Source organism: Rattus rattus, chromosome 4 (genome assembly GCF_011064425.1).
Source record: "Rattus rattus isolate New Zealand chromosome 4, Rrattus_CSIRO_v1, whole genome shotgun sequence".
Classification (NCBI taxonomy): Eukaryota; Metazoa; Chordata; class Mammalia; order Rodentia; family Muridae; genus Rattus; species Rattus rattus.
This window is the reverse complement of record NC_046157.1, coordinates 47991083-48008721: the sequence shown is the minus strand read 5'-3', so window position 1 is coordinate 48008721 and position 17639 is coordinate 47991083. Positions and strand designations below refer to the sequence as shown.

The window sequence follows — 17639 nt, the reverse complement described above, 5'->3', positions numbered from 1 at the left end:
TCCAACCGAGGGGTACCTCAGAAATGATGTCATGTTAGTTTCTAACTAGCTACGGGTGGTGGATATAACCAGGGTGAGTCCTTTAGAAGAGGAGGCAATGGTTAAGAAAGAAAGGAAGGAAAATAGAAAAATAATCAGAAGCCAATTCAGTGAACAGCTTGGCCAGAACTGTTAGTCCAAAGAGGTATGCTGCATCTTGATTCTGCAGGAAACATGTTCCATGATATTTTAATATGTGTAATAATAGCCTGAATTTGCACTTCAATCATTTTCTTTCTGTCAGATATCATATTTGCAACAGTCCAGTATCACCCAAGGCAGCTTGCAGACTGTCACATACATTTCTGTCCCTTCTGAATACTGGAGGATGTCCAATGGGAAAAGATGGATTTTATGTCTAGATTTTCCCCAATGCCTCAGTGGTAGTTACATCGAAGACTTTGAAATGTAGAAGAGGCTGGAGACAGAAAGGAAATCAGGGCTTCCCTATGAAGCATGACAGGATTGAACGGTAGAGCAGAGTTGGGGGAATTACTCTGTAGCATTTCAGGGGTTAATAGATCCCGATGTCAAAAGAAGTGTGTGGAGGAGTGGTGGAGGTACTTTACATATAGAACTGAAGAGATTGTTCAGTGGTTAGGGGCACTGATTGGCTCTTCTAGAGAACTCAATGCCTAGCCCTCACATTGGAGCTCACAGACGCCTGTAGCTCTAGTCCCAGGGGATCAGATGTCCTCTACTGGCCCCCACAGACACCGGGAGCACACATGGTGCAAATGTGTACATGCAGATAAACCACCAGTGTGCGTAAAACACAACAATCATTTAAGGATCCAGGTTGATACATACATGAACTCGGAACAGTTGTGGATATTTTGGAAGACCAGCGCACGGTCAAGCCAGTTAAGAATTCCAGCATGGATGGGGGAGGGGATTATGAGCCCCATTCTTGACTGAGAAGCTATCAGTAGGTGATAGCTGCTGGGGGAGGAAGAGCGACTACTGGTGGATTTCCAATGTCCCAGTGGAGGGTCCCATACTCATGCACATGTGTGCAACACTAATTGGGCTCAGTGGGTTTAAATGATATAAAGAAATAGGGGGGAAAGGATACAAAGTTGTGAGGGAGATGTGTTGGAAGGGAGGAGTGAGGCTGGGGATGATACTTTGTATATATCATGAACACCTTAAAGAATGAAAGATGTTTAAGGATCTAAACAGTTTTTTTCCTTAGATTTTTATTTATTGAGCTTTTAATCCTGAGTTAGGAAGAGTCTAGATTTTCTTACATGCCTGAAGAGTGACTTAATTTTGAACAGGCTGCTGCTGTGATTGGGTACCATGACTGGATGAACTGTAAGTGCTGGGTCCAGGTACATGGCCACTGCAGAACTCATTGGTTCTTAGTGAGAAAGGGGACTACTGCTGTGCCCAGCAAGAGGCTACGGGGAGTCGGGCTGCTATGGCTCTGCATCTGTCATTTTGTTAGCCGTCTCAGGAAAAGGCTGCTCCCTTTTCACCTAAAGAGCTTGAACGTCTCGACTTTACCAGAGTCTAGAATTAAACTATGCTTGTCACCAAGTCACTTCTTGGATGCTGTGAAGCAGTTACTTATGTCCTGGCCCATCAGAGATGGAGAAAGAACAAAAGGCTGGTGTTCTCTCTGAGGTTTCCCACTGTAGATTCTCCTCATTCAAATAGTATGCTTATATTTAGCACCGTGGAGCATGTCAAGAATTATGGGACATAGGAGGGCAGCTGTATAAGTCTTCTGGGTCCCAGAAGGCTGTGGGATTAGTATATGAAGAAGCCAGTTGGCAGCGAGGAAGACTGGGAACCTTCACTAGGGCAGACAGGGAACAGTGTGAGTGGGGAAACCAGGGCTGTGCAAATGTGTGAGAAAGCACACTATAAAAATAGCCGGTAAAGGTAAGCTGAGGCCGGTTACCGCCCACCTTTCTGCCGGCTCTGGACCCCTCCCCTACTTCGGAAATGCACTCTTCTTTTTTTTGTAAAGATTTATTTACTTATTTATTTATTTAATATATATGAGTATATGAGACTGTAGCTGTCTTCAGAAACACCAGAAGTAGGGATCAGATCCCATTACAGACGGTCCTGAGACACCATGTAGTTATTGGGAATTGAACTCAGGACCTCTGGAAGAGCAGTCTGTTCTTAACCTCTGAGCCATCTCTCCAGCCACTTCTCTCTCTCTCTCTCTCTGTGTTTGTTACTTTCTTATTCTCTTTTTTTTTTTCTCTCTCTCTCTCTCTCTCTCTCTCTCTCTCTCTCTCTCTGTCTCTCTCTCTCCTCTCCCTCTCCCTCTCCCTCCCTCCCTTCTCTCTCTCTCTCCTCTTCCTCTCCTCTCTCCTCTATCTCTCTCTGTTTCTTTTTCTTTTTTTCTTTCTTTTCTCTTTCCTCTTTCTTTTCTCTCTCTTTCCTTTCTTTCTTCTTTCTTCTTTCTTTCTTTCTTTCTAAAAGGAAAACTGCATCTCCTTCCACACTCCACATGTCTCTATTCTATTCCTTTAGCTGGGACACAGAGTCTGAAGTCCTGGTGGGCTATGTGGTGTAAGGAATGGATGGAGACCGCCCATTTTCAGTATGAGGTGTGTTCAGAGTTTGTCTGAGTTACAGATGAGTGGGAGATCCTTAGCCGCAGGCTGCACCTGCTTGCCTCAGAAGCAGTCACTTTGTAGGTGACTGAGGCCATAAGGGGTGCATCTCTAGCCCCAAATAATTCATGAGGTAAGATTCAGTGTCCTAAACCAATGGGATGACAAAGTGGGAAGGGGCAAGTCTCAGCCTACAGGAGGAGAGGACTTTAGAAATCCTAATGAAGGGCCAAGTGAGACTCCACGGGTGGAACCCGATTTTCCCTTTGCTAGTGGCTATTGATTACAGACAGCTTCTCCCTTAGGGGTGGGAGCCTGTGTCCACTTCTTCCTCTCAGCGTTGGGGCCCTGTCTGGCTTGATTCTGTGTGGACTTTTGCTTGCTTATTTGATTTCTATTTGGGGAGCATGTTGCATGTGTTCTGTGTTTTCTTTATTGTGTGTGTGTGTGTGTGTGTGTGTGTGTGTGTGTGTGTGTGAGAGAGAGAGAGAGAGAGAGAGAGAGAGAGAGAGAGAGAGAGAGAGAGGGAGGGGGGGGGGGGGGGGGGGAGAGAGAGAGAGAGAGAGAGATAGAGAGAGAGAGAGAGAGAGAGAGAGAGAGAGAGAGAGAGAGAGAGAGAACAAAGTGGATGGGTAGGGAGGTTGATAGGATCTGGGAAGAATTGGGGGGAGGAAAAAACATGATCAAAATATAGAGCATTAAATTTGTTTTTCAGAAAGAAAAGTTAAAAAGCAAAATAAAAATAATCATTGTCTTACACCTAATCAGCCAGTAGACCATTTCTGCCTTTTCTCTGTGTCAGAGTCCCTTTCTGCAGAATAATGTATTAAAAACTGCTTGAAATTTTTGTCTTATCTCTAGTCGGCCTCACCTGCTTCTGCTTTCCACAGGTAACTACTGGCAGCCCCCCAGCTTTGCAAGGGAACCAGTGCCAAAGTTCTGTGTGTTGGCTAGGACAGCCAACTTGTAACACTTGGTTTGGGCTCATGATCATTTAGTGAGTTTATTCTAGCTCCTCGTAGATTCTAGGTTAAGACTGTGATGCAGCACACAGAGGGTTAATTGAGAATGAGGCGTGACAGGGTTCTGAGAAATTCCTACAGGAATCCAGAAATAAGGCCATCCAGAGTTCCCCTTTTAAAACTCTCCCTGTCATAACCGAGGACGCGACTCAATGTTCAGCAAGATGTCTGGGGGTGGAGGGATGGCAGTTCTGTGTGCTTGTTTTAAATATATATATTTATAGCAGAGTTTTATAGGACTTTTGACATGTTTTACCTCCCCAATCCTGTCCAGGCTAGAAAACACAGCCATTGGGATAAATCCATAAGTTGCATGACATCCAAGCAACTGCTAATATTTCAACCATTGCAGCTTTCTGTATTTGGGCCTCCTGGGTGGAGTCCTGGATCTCTGTGGAACTGGGCTGTCTGTTCCCTGAAAGATGGTAGAGCTGCCAGAAGGATGTTGCCCTGCACTGTGTCAGTGTCAGTCTTAGGGATGGCCTCTGTTGCCTGCCTTCATTCACAGTTAATTCTGGATGTTGCTACACCTCTTCCCTTTTGTGTGTAGGATATGTTTTTTAAAACAGGTAATTAACATAAGGTTAGCTGCATTGAAGAGCATTAGAGTTTTTTGATAGTTCCTGTAGTCATGGATTTTATGGGACAGTTGCTGAACTCATTCCCAAATCTCCTCTACTCTTTAGCTTACTGGAGGTTAGGAGAATCTCCTCACATCACCGGGGCTCTTCTGTAGCTTTACTTCATTCTTCTCGTATGGCTTTTCCCTCTGTTCCACCATGGGCTCTGCCAGCACTTGAAGCCAAGGTTACTGAGGAGGGCGCCTTTGCCTCACCCCTTTCTCTGGGCGTTCTTCCCAACCCTCAGCCATTCGTGGGGTCAGCACCCATTGACTAGTGGCTAGAATGTAGCAAGGGAATGTTTGTTGAATTAGGTGAGTTTAAAGATGGCCTAGAATTTGAAAGGAAATGCTGTGTGCAGAATAACCGTTGTGTCACAATTTCCTTAGATTGAATTATTTGCCCTGTCTGTTGGATGTAAAATTTATCCCACTTAAAAACATGTCAATTAACTTTTTAATGAAAAACCAATTCTATCAAAGAAGTGGGGTGCTTCAAAAGGCGTAGCATCTGATAATTAGCTCCTAGTTTCTAACATCTAGAAAGCTCGGATTTCATGGGTCTGTAGCAGTGACTTAGAAAAGAAAGACAGAAAAGAAAAGCCTCCCCTAAGGCAAAATACAGAAACCAGTAGCTGCTTTAAGGGAGGAGCAGTGGCTGTCACCCCCAGAACACAAACATCTTCCTGTTTAGAGGCAGAGAAATGGCCTGTGTTCCAATCAGAATAGGAAGTTAGCTGGATCGATCTGAGATAAAAAAAAAAAAATCCTATGTATAATTAATTTTGATACGATCAGCATCATATTTTACCACTTTTCATGTCCAGGAGATGATGATCAGCACAAAGAGCTTCTTCAGGAGCCCAAGGCTGCAGGGGCCATGGAGGCCGAGGAGGACATACATGTTGGCAGTGGTATGCCACTAACATTAAAGGCAGGTGTGTCACCCTGGCCCATTTCTGGGTCCCTCTGTGTCTGAGATCACTGGAGCTACTGAGCCATACACACAACTGTTGGTAACTTTCTACAGAACCTTTCAAGTACAGCGCATTTGGCTTGTTAGACTTTCAAATTTAAAAAAGAATGGCTGTGATACCTTGCAGTGAATTAAACTTAATATTCAGAAAAATATCAAAGAGACTGCCTAGAATTAAGGTCATTGTCCCGTTAGAATCGACATGACAGCTTCTTCCCTGCCTAGGTTCTTTCTAACCATATGCCCTCCTTTACTCTCCTGTCTCCACTGTCATAGCACCTGCCACCCTAATTACCTATCTGTCAAAGGTGTACTATTAGTTTCATTTATGGCTGTCACCCATTCAGTGACTTCGACACAAAGAACGAGCTTAGTGCCATGCAGCTTCTCCCAGAAAAAGAAATCCAGTGATAATTATTCTTAGCAATGACAACAGTCTAGGTAGGCATAATATACAGCACTGAAAAGGTTTAATATGGATTTCCATTATTCTTAATTGAAAAATATTTGCCAGCCACATCATTCCTTAAATAGAACAATATGCTTGTATCAGGCCAAGTCAAAGAGATCAGATGCTTTCAAAGACAGGATCTTTGAAAGTTGTCAAGGGCCAGTCAAGAGGGCACTTCAGTCAAACCATGGTGATGACCACAGTGTGATAATGGGCAGATGGAACATGTGTAGGGCATAAAGCTATGACCATGCTATACCAGGACAAGGTTGCCCTGACCCACAGGGTGACAACCAGTAAGAGAGTCCTGACATGGTTCATGAGCTCAGGGGGCAGTGATGCTAATGTAGGGTACCATTTGATTCCTGCTGTTGCAAATAGACCACAGGTCCGGCTAGTGCATGATGGTGTCATTGGCACAATCCAAGCCTCTCTACCTAAAACTTGTTTAAAAATTAAATTGATTTTTAAAAGGCATTCTAGCCCATGGGCAATAAAGGAAGCTGTAGGAAATGAATGTTCAGGTTAGAATACAGAGATTCTAGGCTGAGTACAAACCACACTGAAGAAGTAATGTTGGAAGCCTATCTCACAGGCTGGACAAGCTATCTCATGATCTTGGGCTTCAGAAGAGTTTTCCTAGGCTTGCGTCTCCACAGACACCATTGGCATACACACTTCATTCTTGACTCTTAAATCGTAAAATTGGTTTTGGGAATCCCACAGCCAAGATAATCCCTACCCTCCTGGTTCAGGCCGCCAGCATTCTTCTGACCTATCATGGCAAATGTATACTTCAACAATGTCTAGAGACACCAAGGGCCACTGATGACAATCTTAAAACTATAAAACAGACTCTGCAAAACATTGATTGGCTGGATTTTTGGAAGAAATTATCTTTTTGTTAGTTTATTTGTTGTTTGTTCATTTTTTGAGACTGCATATCATTATGTAGTCTTGAATGGCATGGAACTGGCCATGTAGACCAGGTTGGCTTTGAACTCACAGAGATCTGCCTGCTTCTTCCTGTCCTTGTCTCCGATGTGCTCCCACAATGCTTGGCAAGTAGTCCATCTCTGAAGGATGAGCTTTGAGTTAAAACATGTGGCTAGGGATACAGCTCAGTGTGTAAAACTCTTGATGCACAAGCATGAGAACACAAGTTCTAATTTGCAGCACCCACATAAGGCCTGTTCATGTAGTACCTACAATCCCAACACTGGGACACCTTAGTAAGTAGATCCCAGAAACTCACTGGCTAGCCACTCTAATAGTCTAATAAGGCAGCCTAGAGTCACTAATCATCTAATAAAAGATCTCTAGGTTTAGTGGGAGACCTTGTCTCACAAAGAAAGAATAGGTAAGGTGGAGGGAAATAGACACCTTACATTGACCCATGGTGTCCACAAGTGTGCCCGCGTGTGCATGTACGTACACACATGTACACACACACACACACACACATGTACACACACACACGCATGCACGTGTGCACATGTACACACAGGTAGACACACATGCACACACATGCATGTACACATAACACCTATACATGCATGTACACATAACACCTATACATGCATGTAGACATAACACCTATACATGCATGTACACATAACACATACACGCTATAGCATGAAAGTGTAAAGATGACTTAGAATCATATCCATTAGAATTAGATATGTAGCATGGAGGAATTTGCAAGGAAGCTTCCAGAATACAGTTCCCAAGAGTTTTTATAAATCAGAATTGTTTTCTTATGGCTGGTGTGCTTATGTGTCCTTGCTTCTATGAAACATTTCCAGGTTTCCTATAGCCCTGTGATCAGTGGAAAGGTGCTAAAGGTTAGAGCTAAGTGTATTCCCATGAGTACAGAGGACCCAGCAGATGTCTGTACCAAGAAGAAAACTCAACAAAGGTCTTACAAGCTTGGTAAATTACAGATATATAAATGAAGCACAAAGACCTATTCTTCACATGACTTTGGATGTCAACATAATTTCTAGATTTGCTGTCTGAAAACAAAGGGACCCACGGGTAGGTCACTGTGGGAGAACAAAGAATGAGTGATTCCATGCCAGGCATGGAAAGGTTCGGGCATGTAGCCTTCAACTTTTGGGTGTAGAAAGCACCCAGTGTCTGCAGAATGCTTTCCTGCTTGGTGAAGAAAAGTCACTATTCAGTTCAGCCTCCCTTGGATGACTCAAAGCCATAATCTATAAAACTTACACACTCAGCCAGCCATCTCTTAAGTATCTCAGAGACTAACAGTGCCTCCTCTACTTGAGAAGCTGAGACACACCCACGGGGAGCACTACTGAGTAAAGGCTGAGCTATGCTTATGGGGAGCACTGTTGAGTAAAGGCAGAGACATTCCCATGTGGAGCACTGTTGAGTAAAGGCAGAGACATTCCCATGTGGAACACTGTTGAATAAAGGCTAAGACATGCCTATGTGGAGCACTGTTGAGTAAAGGCAGAGTCATGCCTACATGGAGCACTGTTGAGTAAAGTCAGAGCCATGACAATGGTGAGCACTATTGAGTAAAGGCTGAGACATGCCTATGTGGAGCACTGTTGAGTAAAGTCAGAGCCATTACAATGGTGAGCACTATTGAGTAAAGGCTGAAACATGCCTATGTGGAGCACTGTTGAGTAAAGGCTGAGACATGCCTATGTGGAGCACTGTTGAGTAAAGGCTGAGACATTCCCATGTGGAACACTGTTGAGTAAAGGCTGAGACATGCCCATGGGGAGCACTGTTGAGTAAAGGCAGAGTCATGCCTACATGGAGCACTGTTGAGTAAAGTCAGAGCCAGGACAATGGTGAGCACTATTGAGTAAAGGCTGAAACATGCCTACGTGGAGCACTGTTGAGTAAACGCTGAGACATGCCCATGGGGAACACTGTTGAGTAAAGGCTGAGATATGCCCATGGGGAACACTGTTGAGTAAAGGCTGAGACATGACCATGGGGAGCACTGTTGAGTAAAGTCAGCGCCATTACAATGGTGAGCACTATTGAGTAAAGGCTGAAACATGCCTACATGGAGCACTGTTGAGTAAAGGCCAAGACATGCCCATGTTGAGCACTGTTGAGTAAAGGCTGAGCTATGCCCATGGGGAGCACTGTTGAGTAAAGGCTGAGACACTCCCATGTTGAGCACTGTTGAGTAAAGGCCAAGCTATGCCTATGTGGAGTTCTGTCTTACTAATTATTCTACTGCTGGACAAAGTGTCGTAGCTGAGGCAACATAAAAATTGAAGTGTTAGTTAAAGATCAATGTTCCCGAGGGTTAGAGCCCATGATCATCATGGTAGGGAGCATAGCTGCAGGCAGGCAGGCATGGTGCTGGAACAGTAGCTGAAGGCTTAGATCTTTGTCAGTGAGGAGAAAGCTGAGGGAGGGGGGTAACAGAATGGCTGCGAACCTCACTTCCATTGACACAGCTTCTCTAGCAAGGATATACATTTCCCAATCCTTCCCAAGCCGTTCCACGAACTGGGGACCGAGCATTTAAATATATGAGTCTACAGGGCCATTCTCATTCAAACCATCACATGCATTAAAGCACACAGTCAACGCCATAGCACTGTGGATTTGACACCATTGCGAGGGGCTCATGAGGTTGACTTCTCAGGAGAGACCAGGGGCTTCAACTAGACGATGCTGGCCAGCTGTGCTGTTTCTATTTCAGACTCAGTTAAGTGAGGGTTGCAGCAGGATATCTTTTGCACAAGGCACTCATTAGAAGTAACTGGTATAGATATTATTTATTAAAATGTACATTGCTGAAGGTAGGGGCCAGGGCCATCATTTACAAAGATTCTGCAGAGAGAGAACTCCCAGGGTGTCATATGCTTAGTAGATATATTTCCTCTGCTTAGCATCCCTTTGTTTGTGTGTTTATGTGTGTGTGTGTGTGTGTGTGTGTGTGTGTGTGTGTGTGTGTGAAGTCTTGGTATATACACGTGCATGTGTGTGAATGGCACATGTGTTTGTGCAGGCCAGAGGTCAATTTTTGGTGGCGGTCTTTGGGAGCTTTTTCATTTTTGTGAAACTGCCTGTCATTAGGACTTAGTGCTTGGCCTTTACACTAGACTGGTTAGCCCCTTGGGATCTTCCTGTCTCTATCTCTCTGTGACCGCCAATTCTGCAAATATAGATCCATACCATCACCCAGATTTTTACCCGAGTGTTGGGAATCAAACCTCAGATCCTCAATTGCTTTACCAATTCAAGTTCTCCCCAGATCCCCAGATCCACATCCCTGCTTCTGTTCCTGACTTTCCAGGAAACAGTGTTAGCCCTCACCTGTGCTCCTGCACTGCAGTGTGCTGTACTTTGATGGGACCCATTGATGGGTCGTCCTTGGCTCCCATCACAGAACAGAGAGGCCTGTCCTTGTACTTTCTGCCATCCCTGGAATTTCTATATACATGCTCTGATGGCACATCAGCTGGGGTCCTTCTGGGTGGGTAAGATTATATCTGATATCTGGCCAGTGATTTCTGGGGAACCATTTAATCCCCTCATCGATCTTTCTGGACTTTCATTTCCTCTGTTATAAGACCTTCCCTGGGTGTTTTCTGAAGTGACTGTAATATACAGCTGAGTTGATATCAGCTCACAATGTCCCTGAGCATGGGAGAGAAGAAAGCCATTTGTTGGTACAGACTGTTAATGCTTCTACTGAAGCATGAGTCCAGAGCCTGGCTCAGTGCGTGGCATAGGGAGGTGTTCTATTCGTTCTTGCATTTGTTAAACAGATGAATTGATGATTTGTTAATCTGCCAATCTGATAGGGAGTGATAGACAAGTAATCAAATCTAAGTCTAGATTCTAGTTGGAAGATAAGACCGTGGTTAGAATATGAACAACCCCAGGAAACAGGAATGGTGGGGCAGCAAGGTCGAGCTGGGTCCTCCGTATTGGAAGTACAATACAGGTGGCCGCTTGCTCAGGATGTTAGTATTTAGGAAATCGGACAAATAGGACTCAGTGCTGTACAAGATGGAACCCATGGCTGGGGTGGCTAGATATATCATATACCCTACTGTTGTTATTCTAATAAATTAGCTATAGTGTTACACTGACTCCTAGTAGCTTATTGTGAGACTCGTAGACTAAGGCATATCTCAACCTTCATCAGAGGAGTTATCTTCTTGCAGGAAATGTTGATTAACACAGAGACCCACAAACTGGACAGTGTGTACAGAAGGAGACACTGCAAGGTGTCCAGCCCTAAATGGGATGTCTGTACCATACTCAGTCCTCCCGAGGCTCGGATCGCTATGGAAAGGAGGCCAGAGAGACTTTAAAAGTCAGAGGTAGTTGATAATTGTAACGAAACCACGTCGTCTCGACATGAGCTGACAGTTGCCCATGTGAATTTGTAGCATTTAGGACAGCATGCAACCTAAGACAGACAAAAATCCTAGCACAAAGTCCCATCGCCATCGGAGGAGCTAGTGACAATGAGTAGCTGCCGGGAGGAGAGTCAGTCTTTGTTAAAGGTGTAGCCTCTGGTAGGTAGATCACATTGTAGGGGCTGGGCCCACACCCAAGAGTATCTGGGCACAAATGGAACTCAATGCATTTTTTTTTAAAAAGAGGGCAGGAAGTTGAGTGGGTAGGGAGGAAGGAAGTAGATCTGGAAGGAGTTGGGCTGGGGAGCAAATATGATCAAAATACATTACACACAATTCTCAAGGAATTAGTACAATAATTAATACAATAATTCTTAAAAAGGTTGTCAGGGTAAGATATAAAAATGTGGACTTAGGGGTTGGGGATTTAGCTCAGTGGTAGGGCGCTTGCCTAGCAAGCGCAAGGCCCTGGGTTTGGTCCCCAGCTCCAAAAAAAAAAAAATGTGGACTTAGCTTCAGGTGATAGTAAAATTGTGATAACAGAACCAGTGGATACTGGGAGGTACACTGTTCTCTGAAGCCCCACCCATGTCCTCTGAATGGGGAAAGCCTCACTGCCTGAAGTCAGCTGAGGGCTAGCCTTGGCTCCTGCAGGAATTGGGTAACATTTTATATTGGAACTTTTAAAAAAGACTACCACAAGGACGTGGACTACCTCCCTGGTGGGTGTTTGCCTAGAATGTAGGAAGCCCTGGGGTTGTTTCCAGCACATTGGGAGGTGGATATGGGAACCAAATCAAGGTTGTTCTCAGCTATATAGCAAATCTGAGGCCAGCTTGGGTATATGAGTCCTTTGCTCAAAATAAAAAACAAAACAGAGCCAAAATATTATATCTGAGATGCTAATAATTGATGGGACACATAGCTCAGGGATGACATAATTTTAGTGCTTTTGATATTTATTCTTTATCATTGAGAAATTTCTGCCACTTAATTTCACATTTCTGAACTTAGTATTATGAAGTAGAGGGCTTCTATAGCTTAGTGATTTTAATGTATCTTTCACAGATAGACTATAGACAGAGGAATTTTAAGGAAAAATGCAGCTTGGTTACTTTCTAGTCTGAGACTTTAAGAAATTTCTATGTTGCTTTATGTGCACCACCTGCCTGCGTGGTGCCCTCGGAGGCTAGAAGAGGGCGTCGGATCCTCTGGAACTTGAGTCATGGGTGTTTGTGAGACGCTATGTGGGTGCTGAGAATCAAACCTGAGACCTCTGCAAGAGAAGCAAGTGGCTCAACCACTGAGCCACCACTCTAGCCCGTAGTACAAGACTGTCAAAAGTTATCACAATTCTTTGGGTTTTTATTTTTCATTATAGTGTTTGAATCATCATCATCAATCAATCATTATCATCAATCACCATCAATCATCATCATCAATCAATCATCATCATCAATCATCATCATCAGTCATCATCAATCATCATCATCAGTCATCATCAATCATCAATCATCATCAATCATCACCATCACCACCATCATCAATCATCATCAATCATCACCATCACCACCATCATCAATCATCATCAATCATCATCAATCATCACCATCACCACAATCATCATCAATCACCATCATCAATCATCAATCAATCATCATCATCATCATCAATCATCATCAATCATCAATCATTGTCATCGTCGTCGTCGTCATCATTGTTGTTGGTGTTATATGGTTGACATCCTGAGATTCCAATTACATGAACTTGGGGGCCGTGCTATCATCCTCTCTGGTTGGGAGGTCCTCTACTGTCTTGGTGCACTTTCTGGGCTTTTGAGGTGAGAAGAATCTTTTATTAGCTCTGCTTTTAGACAGCTAGAGAACAAACCTTATTAATTTACAGTTAATGCGACATGTCTGGGGACATCCAAGGTCTGTGGCGATCTTGTCTTTTGCAAGTCTGAACTGGGAGAATAGAGTGGCTTAACTGCCTATTGTTAATTGGGTGTTACATGTATTGGAGAAAAAATTTATCTCTTTTTAAGGAGGTCTTAGTGGGAAACAGAGCTGTGCTAGAGAACTTGGGGGGTGGGGGAACATCACCGAGGAGCTGCGCCAAGGGACTCATAAAAGAAGATCAAATTAGAGGGCACACCATGTCCTGATTTATCTTCCCATGTTCTACATTCAACTATGAAATCATTTCCAGGGGTGCAAAAAACACCAGACTGAGGCACAAGGAAAATGACCAGAACTTGTGCTGCCCTCTGCTGTTCATCATGACACATAGCAGACATGTTCTTGTCTCGAAAAGGAAATGAACTTTCTGATTGGCATCCCCAGTGCTAGAAGCTACTAAGAATGCTACTGGAGGAGAAAAGCATCATAACTCTCACCTAGTTATGAGCCCTGTGAGCTACACTACCAACCTACCTGCGAGATATGTCCACTGAGGTAATAGTGGTACAAATGTCACCAAAGTAAGAAGCCACTTGATGAGACGGAACTCACACCTGATATTGTTGATGAGGCCGATAATGTGAGATTAGACATGTCGCGGGTCCTGAAAGAACTTACTACTGTTCCGCTAAGTCAACACAGCAATGAAGCCACCCCTGAGGACATATTTTATACCCATAGGACGATGCAATGTTTAACCTCCATCAGGTGGTTTCTGTGCACCACCTTTCTGCGTGGTGCACTCGGGGGTCAGAAGAGGATGTCAGATCCTTTGGAACTTGAGTCATGGGTGTTTGTGAGCCACTATGTGGGTGCTAAGTATCGAACCTGAGACCTCTGCAAGAGAAGCAGAGAAGTTGAACGTCATCCAGCTAAATATTAATTAACACAAAGATTCACAACAGTGTGCAGGGAGTGGGAGACTATGGAGCCCCCAGGCCTAGATGGACTGTCTTTATCAAATCCCCACTTCAGTGTTCAGAGATCTATGTGGGACAGGAGGAGGAATGACTGTGAGAGGCAGAGGGGTGGATAACTCTAAGGAAACAGAGTCTTCCAGACACAACGAGGCTGATGCACATATGACCTCACAGTGACAGTGGCAGCACACAAGAGACCTGCTGCACAGGTTCAAGAGCCAGAAATCCAAGGGCGGGGGAGGGGAGGTAGGCATGAAGTCCAACCAAGAAACTATTTGCAATTATAGCTTCTCAGAAAGAGAAAGTCTGTTTCCTTTAGGGTAGTGCCACTGGATATATCAACCACAAAAGCCCTGCTTCACGTGCGTGTATGTGCGCGTGTGTGTGTGTGTTGTGTGTGTGTATGCATGTGCATGTGTGTGTGCATGTGCATGTGTGCATGTGTGTGTGCATGTGCATGTGTGCATGTGTGTGTGTGCATGTGTGTGTGAGTGTAGAAGGAGATCTTGAGAATCTGGGTGGAGTTGAGGGGAGGTCAAAAATATAATCAATATAGTCTATGAAAAAAATTTTAAAAAGAAGACTTAAGAAACTAAAGGAAAAATGCTTTCTTTTAGTAATGTATAGTTTCTTGTTAATTCTTGTTAACATGGACTAACTCTTTATAAGGGCTCACCCTCTGATCTTGATCCATAAAGATATGGTTAATCATCTTTGTTTTAAGCAAGCAGGTCGTGGCCACACACAGGAAGGCAGAGGCGTGGCTGTGAGGTGGAGAAGCCACCTTCAGTTTGCTTCACTTTGTGTTGTGGGCAACATGGGACTGCTGGCCCTTCCTGCAAAACTTGGTACCTTGTGGCCATCATAATTTATACCTGTAGTGAGATTTTATTCTCCTTTTTCATTTCTTGAGACAATATCTTCTTACATATCCCAGGCTGGCCTTGAATTTATGATTCTCCCATCTCAGACTCTCTGGTGCTGGAACTGGAAGCACATACCAACATACCACAACACCGGCCTTTTATTGTGTGTGTGTGTGTGTGTGTGTGTGTGTGTGTGTGTGTGCGCGTGCGTGCGTGTGTGTGTGTGTGTGTATGCTCATACACTCATAGGACAAAGGTCAACCTTCAGTGTTAATCCTCAAGTGCTATCTACTGTCCGTGTAGATTTCTTAAGTCAGAGTCTTTTATTGGATTTAGGACTTGCTGGTTAGGCTAGCTGGCCCACCAGTGAGCCCCAGGGACATGCATGTCTCTTTCTCTCCAATACTTACAGACATGTTCTATGATGCCTAGCTTTTGCCATGGTTTCTTGAGATTGGCTTGGGGTCTTTGTACTATGGCGAGTACTCTACTGACAGAGCCACCTCTCTGGGCCCTGTTGTACACTCAGCATCGTTGGCACATATGTACTATAAGCAACTATTACTAAGCCGGGCTGGCATTCACATTTAGAGGCATGGAGCAGTCTGAGGCAGCGAGAGGCAGCTGGGGAGGGGAGGGTGTTCTCTGAGCCTCTGCCAGTGTCCTTTGGCTTGCTGTCATCAAAATAAGGAAGCTGACAGCTTTCAGGAAATGGATGAGTGAGTGAATGGGGGCTGGATGGAAATAAGGAAGCAGTTTGAGTGGACGGTGAATGTTCTGCCAATCAGAGGTGATTTTCTCTCTCTTTCCTTTACAGAATTTTAAACACGTTGGGACCAGTGCTAAAGCCAGGAGCTATGGTGATGCTATTCATGCCCTGCCCTCACAGAGAAATGCAAGCAAGCAAGTGTTCTGTTCCCTCATGCTGGAAGGCTAGCTTTATTCTCTGAGATCTGAGGGAGGGGCTCAGTGGCTGACAACAGCATACCTGACAGATAAAGAACCCACAGTTTGGATTCCAGCTCTGACAGTCCTGGATTTAAGCCTGTACTTCATGGCAGAGGTGGGGGGCAGTGCACATGGGATACACCTATGTCTGTCTCAGCAGGGTCTGCAGCTTCCCTGGACAAAAACAAGTGCCCTGGCTCCTGCCCACTCATGCTGTCTCCATACCAGACTTCCATACTCCAAGAGAGTCTGGATTTGGGAAACACATCATCACTTTAATGAAAGGACTAGCAAATGGATTGGTGAGATACTTCAGTCTTATGGAAGAAGGCAGTTCTGACCCTTGCCTTGAGACATTAAGCTCCATGAAACCAGCCAGTTGCAATGGGACAAAGTCTATAGGATTTTGATGGAGGTCCATAGGGAGAAAAAGAGTAGTCCCTGCCTTCAGTTCCTGCCTTCAGTTCCTGCCTTCAGTTCCTGCTCTGGCTTCCCTTGGTGATAGACAGTGACTCAGAAGTATAAGCCAAACAAACATTTTCCCTCCTCAAGTTGCTTCTACTCTCAGTGCACATCAATAGAAACCCCACCAGGACACTGTAGCACATAGACTCAGCCAGACTGGTTGTCCACTAGGTTGCAAAGGCAGGACGATCTCTGCCTCTCCAGAGTGGATATTACTTGTGTTGCTACACCTTGTGTTTTTGTGGGTACTGGGGACCAAAACCCTGGCCCCCGTGCTTGCTCAAAAACACAGCTGAACCACTTCCGTAGCCCGACTACATGTTTTTACATTTTATGCCAGGAACAGGAGACGCAAAGATGGATTGGGCATGATTCCTTCATTTTGACAGTGCCTTAAAAATCTCCATGAAAACGCTGTAAATCTGAATCGCTATTTTTATATTTTCCTTTCTCCAAAATTCCCTCTTTTCTGATATGCCTCGGTATCTGTCCATGGGGAGTTTAAGGCGGTAGTTCCTATCCCGCATCTCAAGCTGTAGTGAGAGATAACAAATGGTCCGTATTCTGACCTCGGCGCCTTCGCTAGGCCTGCTACTGCTGTTGTGGTGGGCACAGGTCCCCACTGTCTTGCTTTGCACAGCAGGGGGGGTAGCCCTGTAGTTCTTTCTCAGTGTGGGATAGGGCAGGGAGGGAGGGTGGGCAGGAGCATGTGGGGGAGAAGGAAGGAGGGAAGGAGTTCATTTAATGCGGAGCCTAGCAGTGCAATCAATAGGTGCTGTCCACTGACTATCAATTAAGGCACAATTAGGGCCTATGCACTCTGAGTTTGATAGGCCGCTGGCAGTGCCTGGGAAGCTACCAGATAAACAATGGCTCTAGGCGACCGCATCCTGGGTAACATCCCCGGTAATAAAGCAGGAGTCTTCTGGAGTGAGGTGCAAATGAGGACTTTGCTTCACATGTGGAGACAACATGACAAGAAAAAGCACAATGAAGGCCGAGTGGGCGGGAGTGAGGGAAGAGCATCTGCAGTGAGGTCCTGGGAGATGCTGGGAAGGCAATCGGTTATTCCACACTTACTGTGGGGTAGGGGTGGGAGCAGAACACCGTGTACTTCCGAATGATGCCATTCAGCTTGAGTGGGGGCAGCCAGGACACAAAGACCATGGAGGCCGAGGCTGCTGCTGCCTTGACACCAGCAGGAGGACCTGGAACTGGAAAATCCAGGGTTAGTCACGGGGTGGAATGGTGGAATGTAGACTCCCATGGCTGCCTAGGTGACACTCCCTCCCCCAGTGACTGTTCCAGTGGCCTAGCCCCTCTCCAGGTTCAGCTCTTTGAAGACCAGTGTCAAGGGTCCCAGTGTGTCCTCATAACTGAACCCTATCCATACACTGAGCCCTAAGCCTGGTGGTTCCAGATGT

The 17639-nt window shown here is 45.0% G+C and overlaps 1 protein-coding gene across 1 annotated transcript in view; it reads right to left on the bottom strand.

The window, feature by feature from the left end:
• The window catches only part of LOC116898341 (Down syndrome cell adhesion molecule homolog), a 56042-nt gene that overhangs the window by 5375 nt on the left and 33028 nt on the right, over nucleotides 1-17639 (bottom strand). Inside the window, exon 6 of the mRNA XM_032899664.1 lies at nucleotides 17296-17429. Within this exon, the coding sequence (XP_032755555.1) occupies nucleotides 17296-17429 (134 nt within the window). The remainder of the gene's footprint in view (nucleotides 1-17295; nucleotides 17430-17639) is intronic.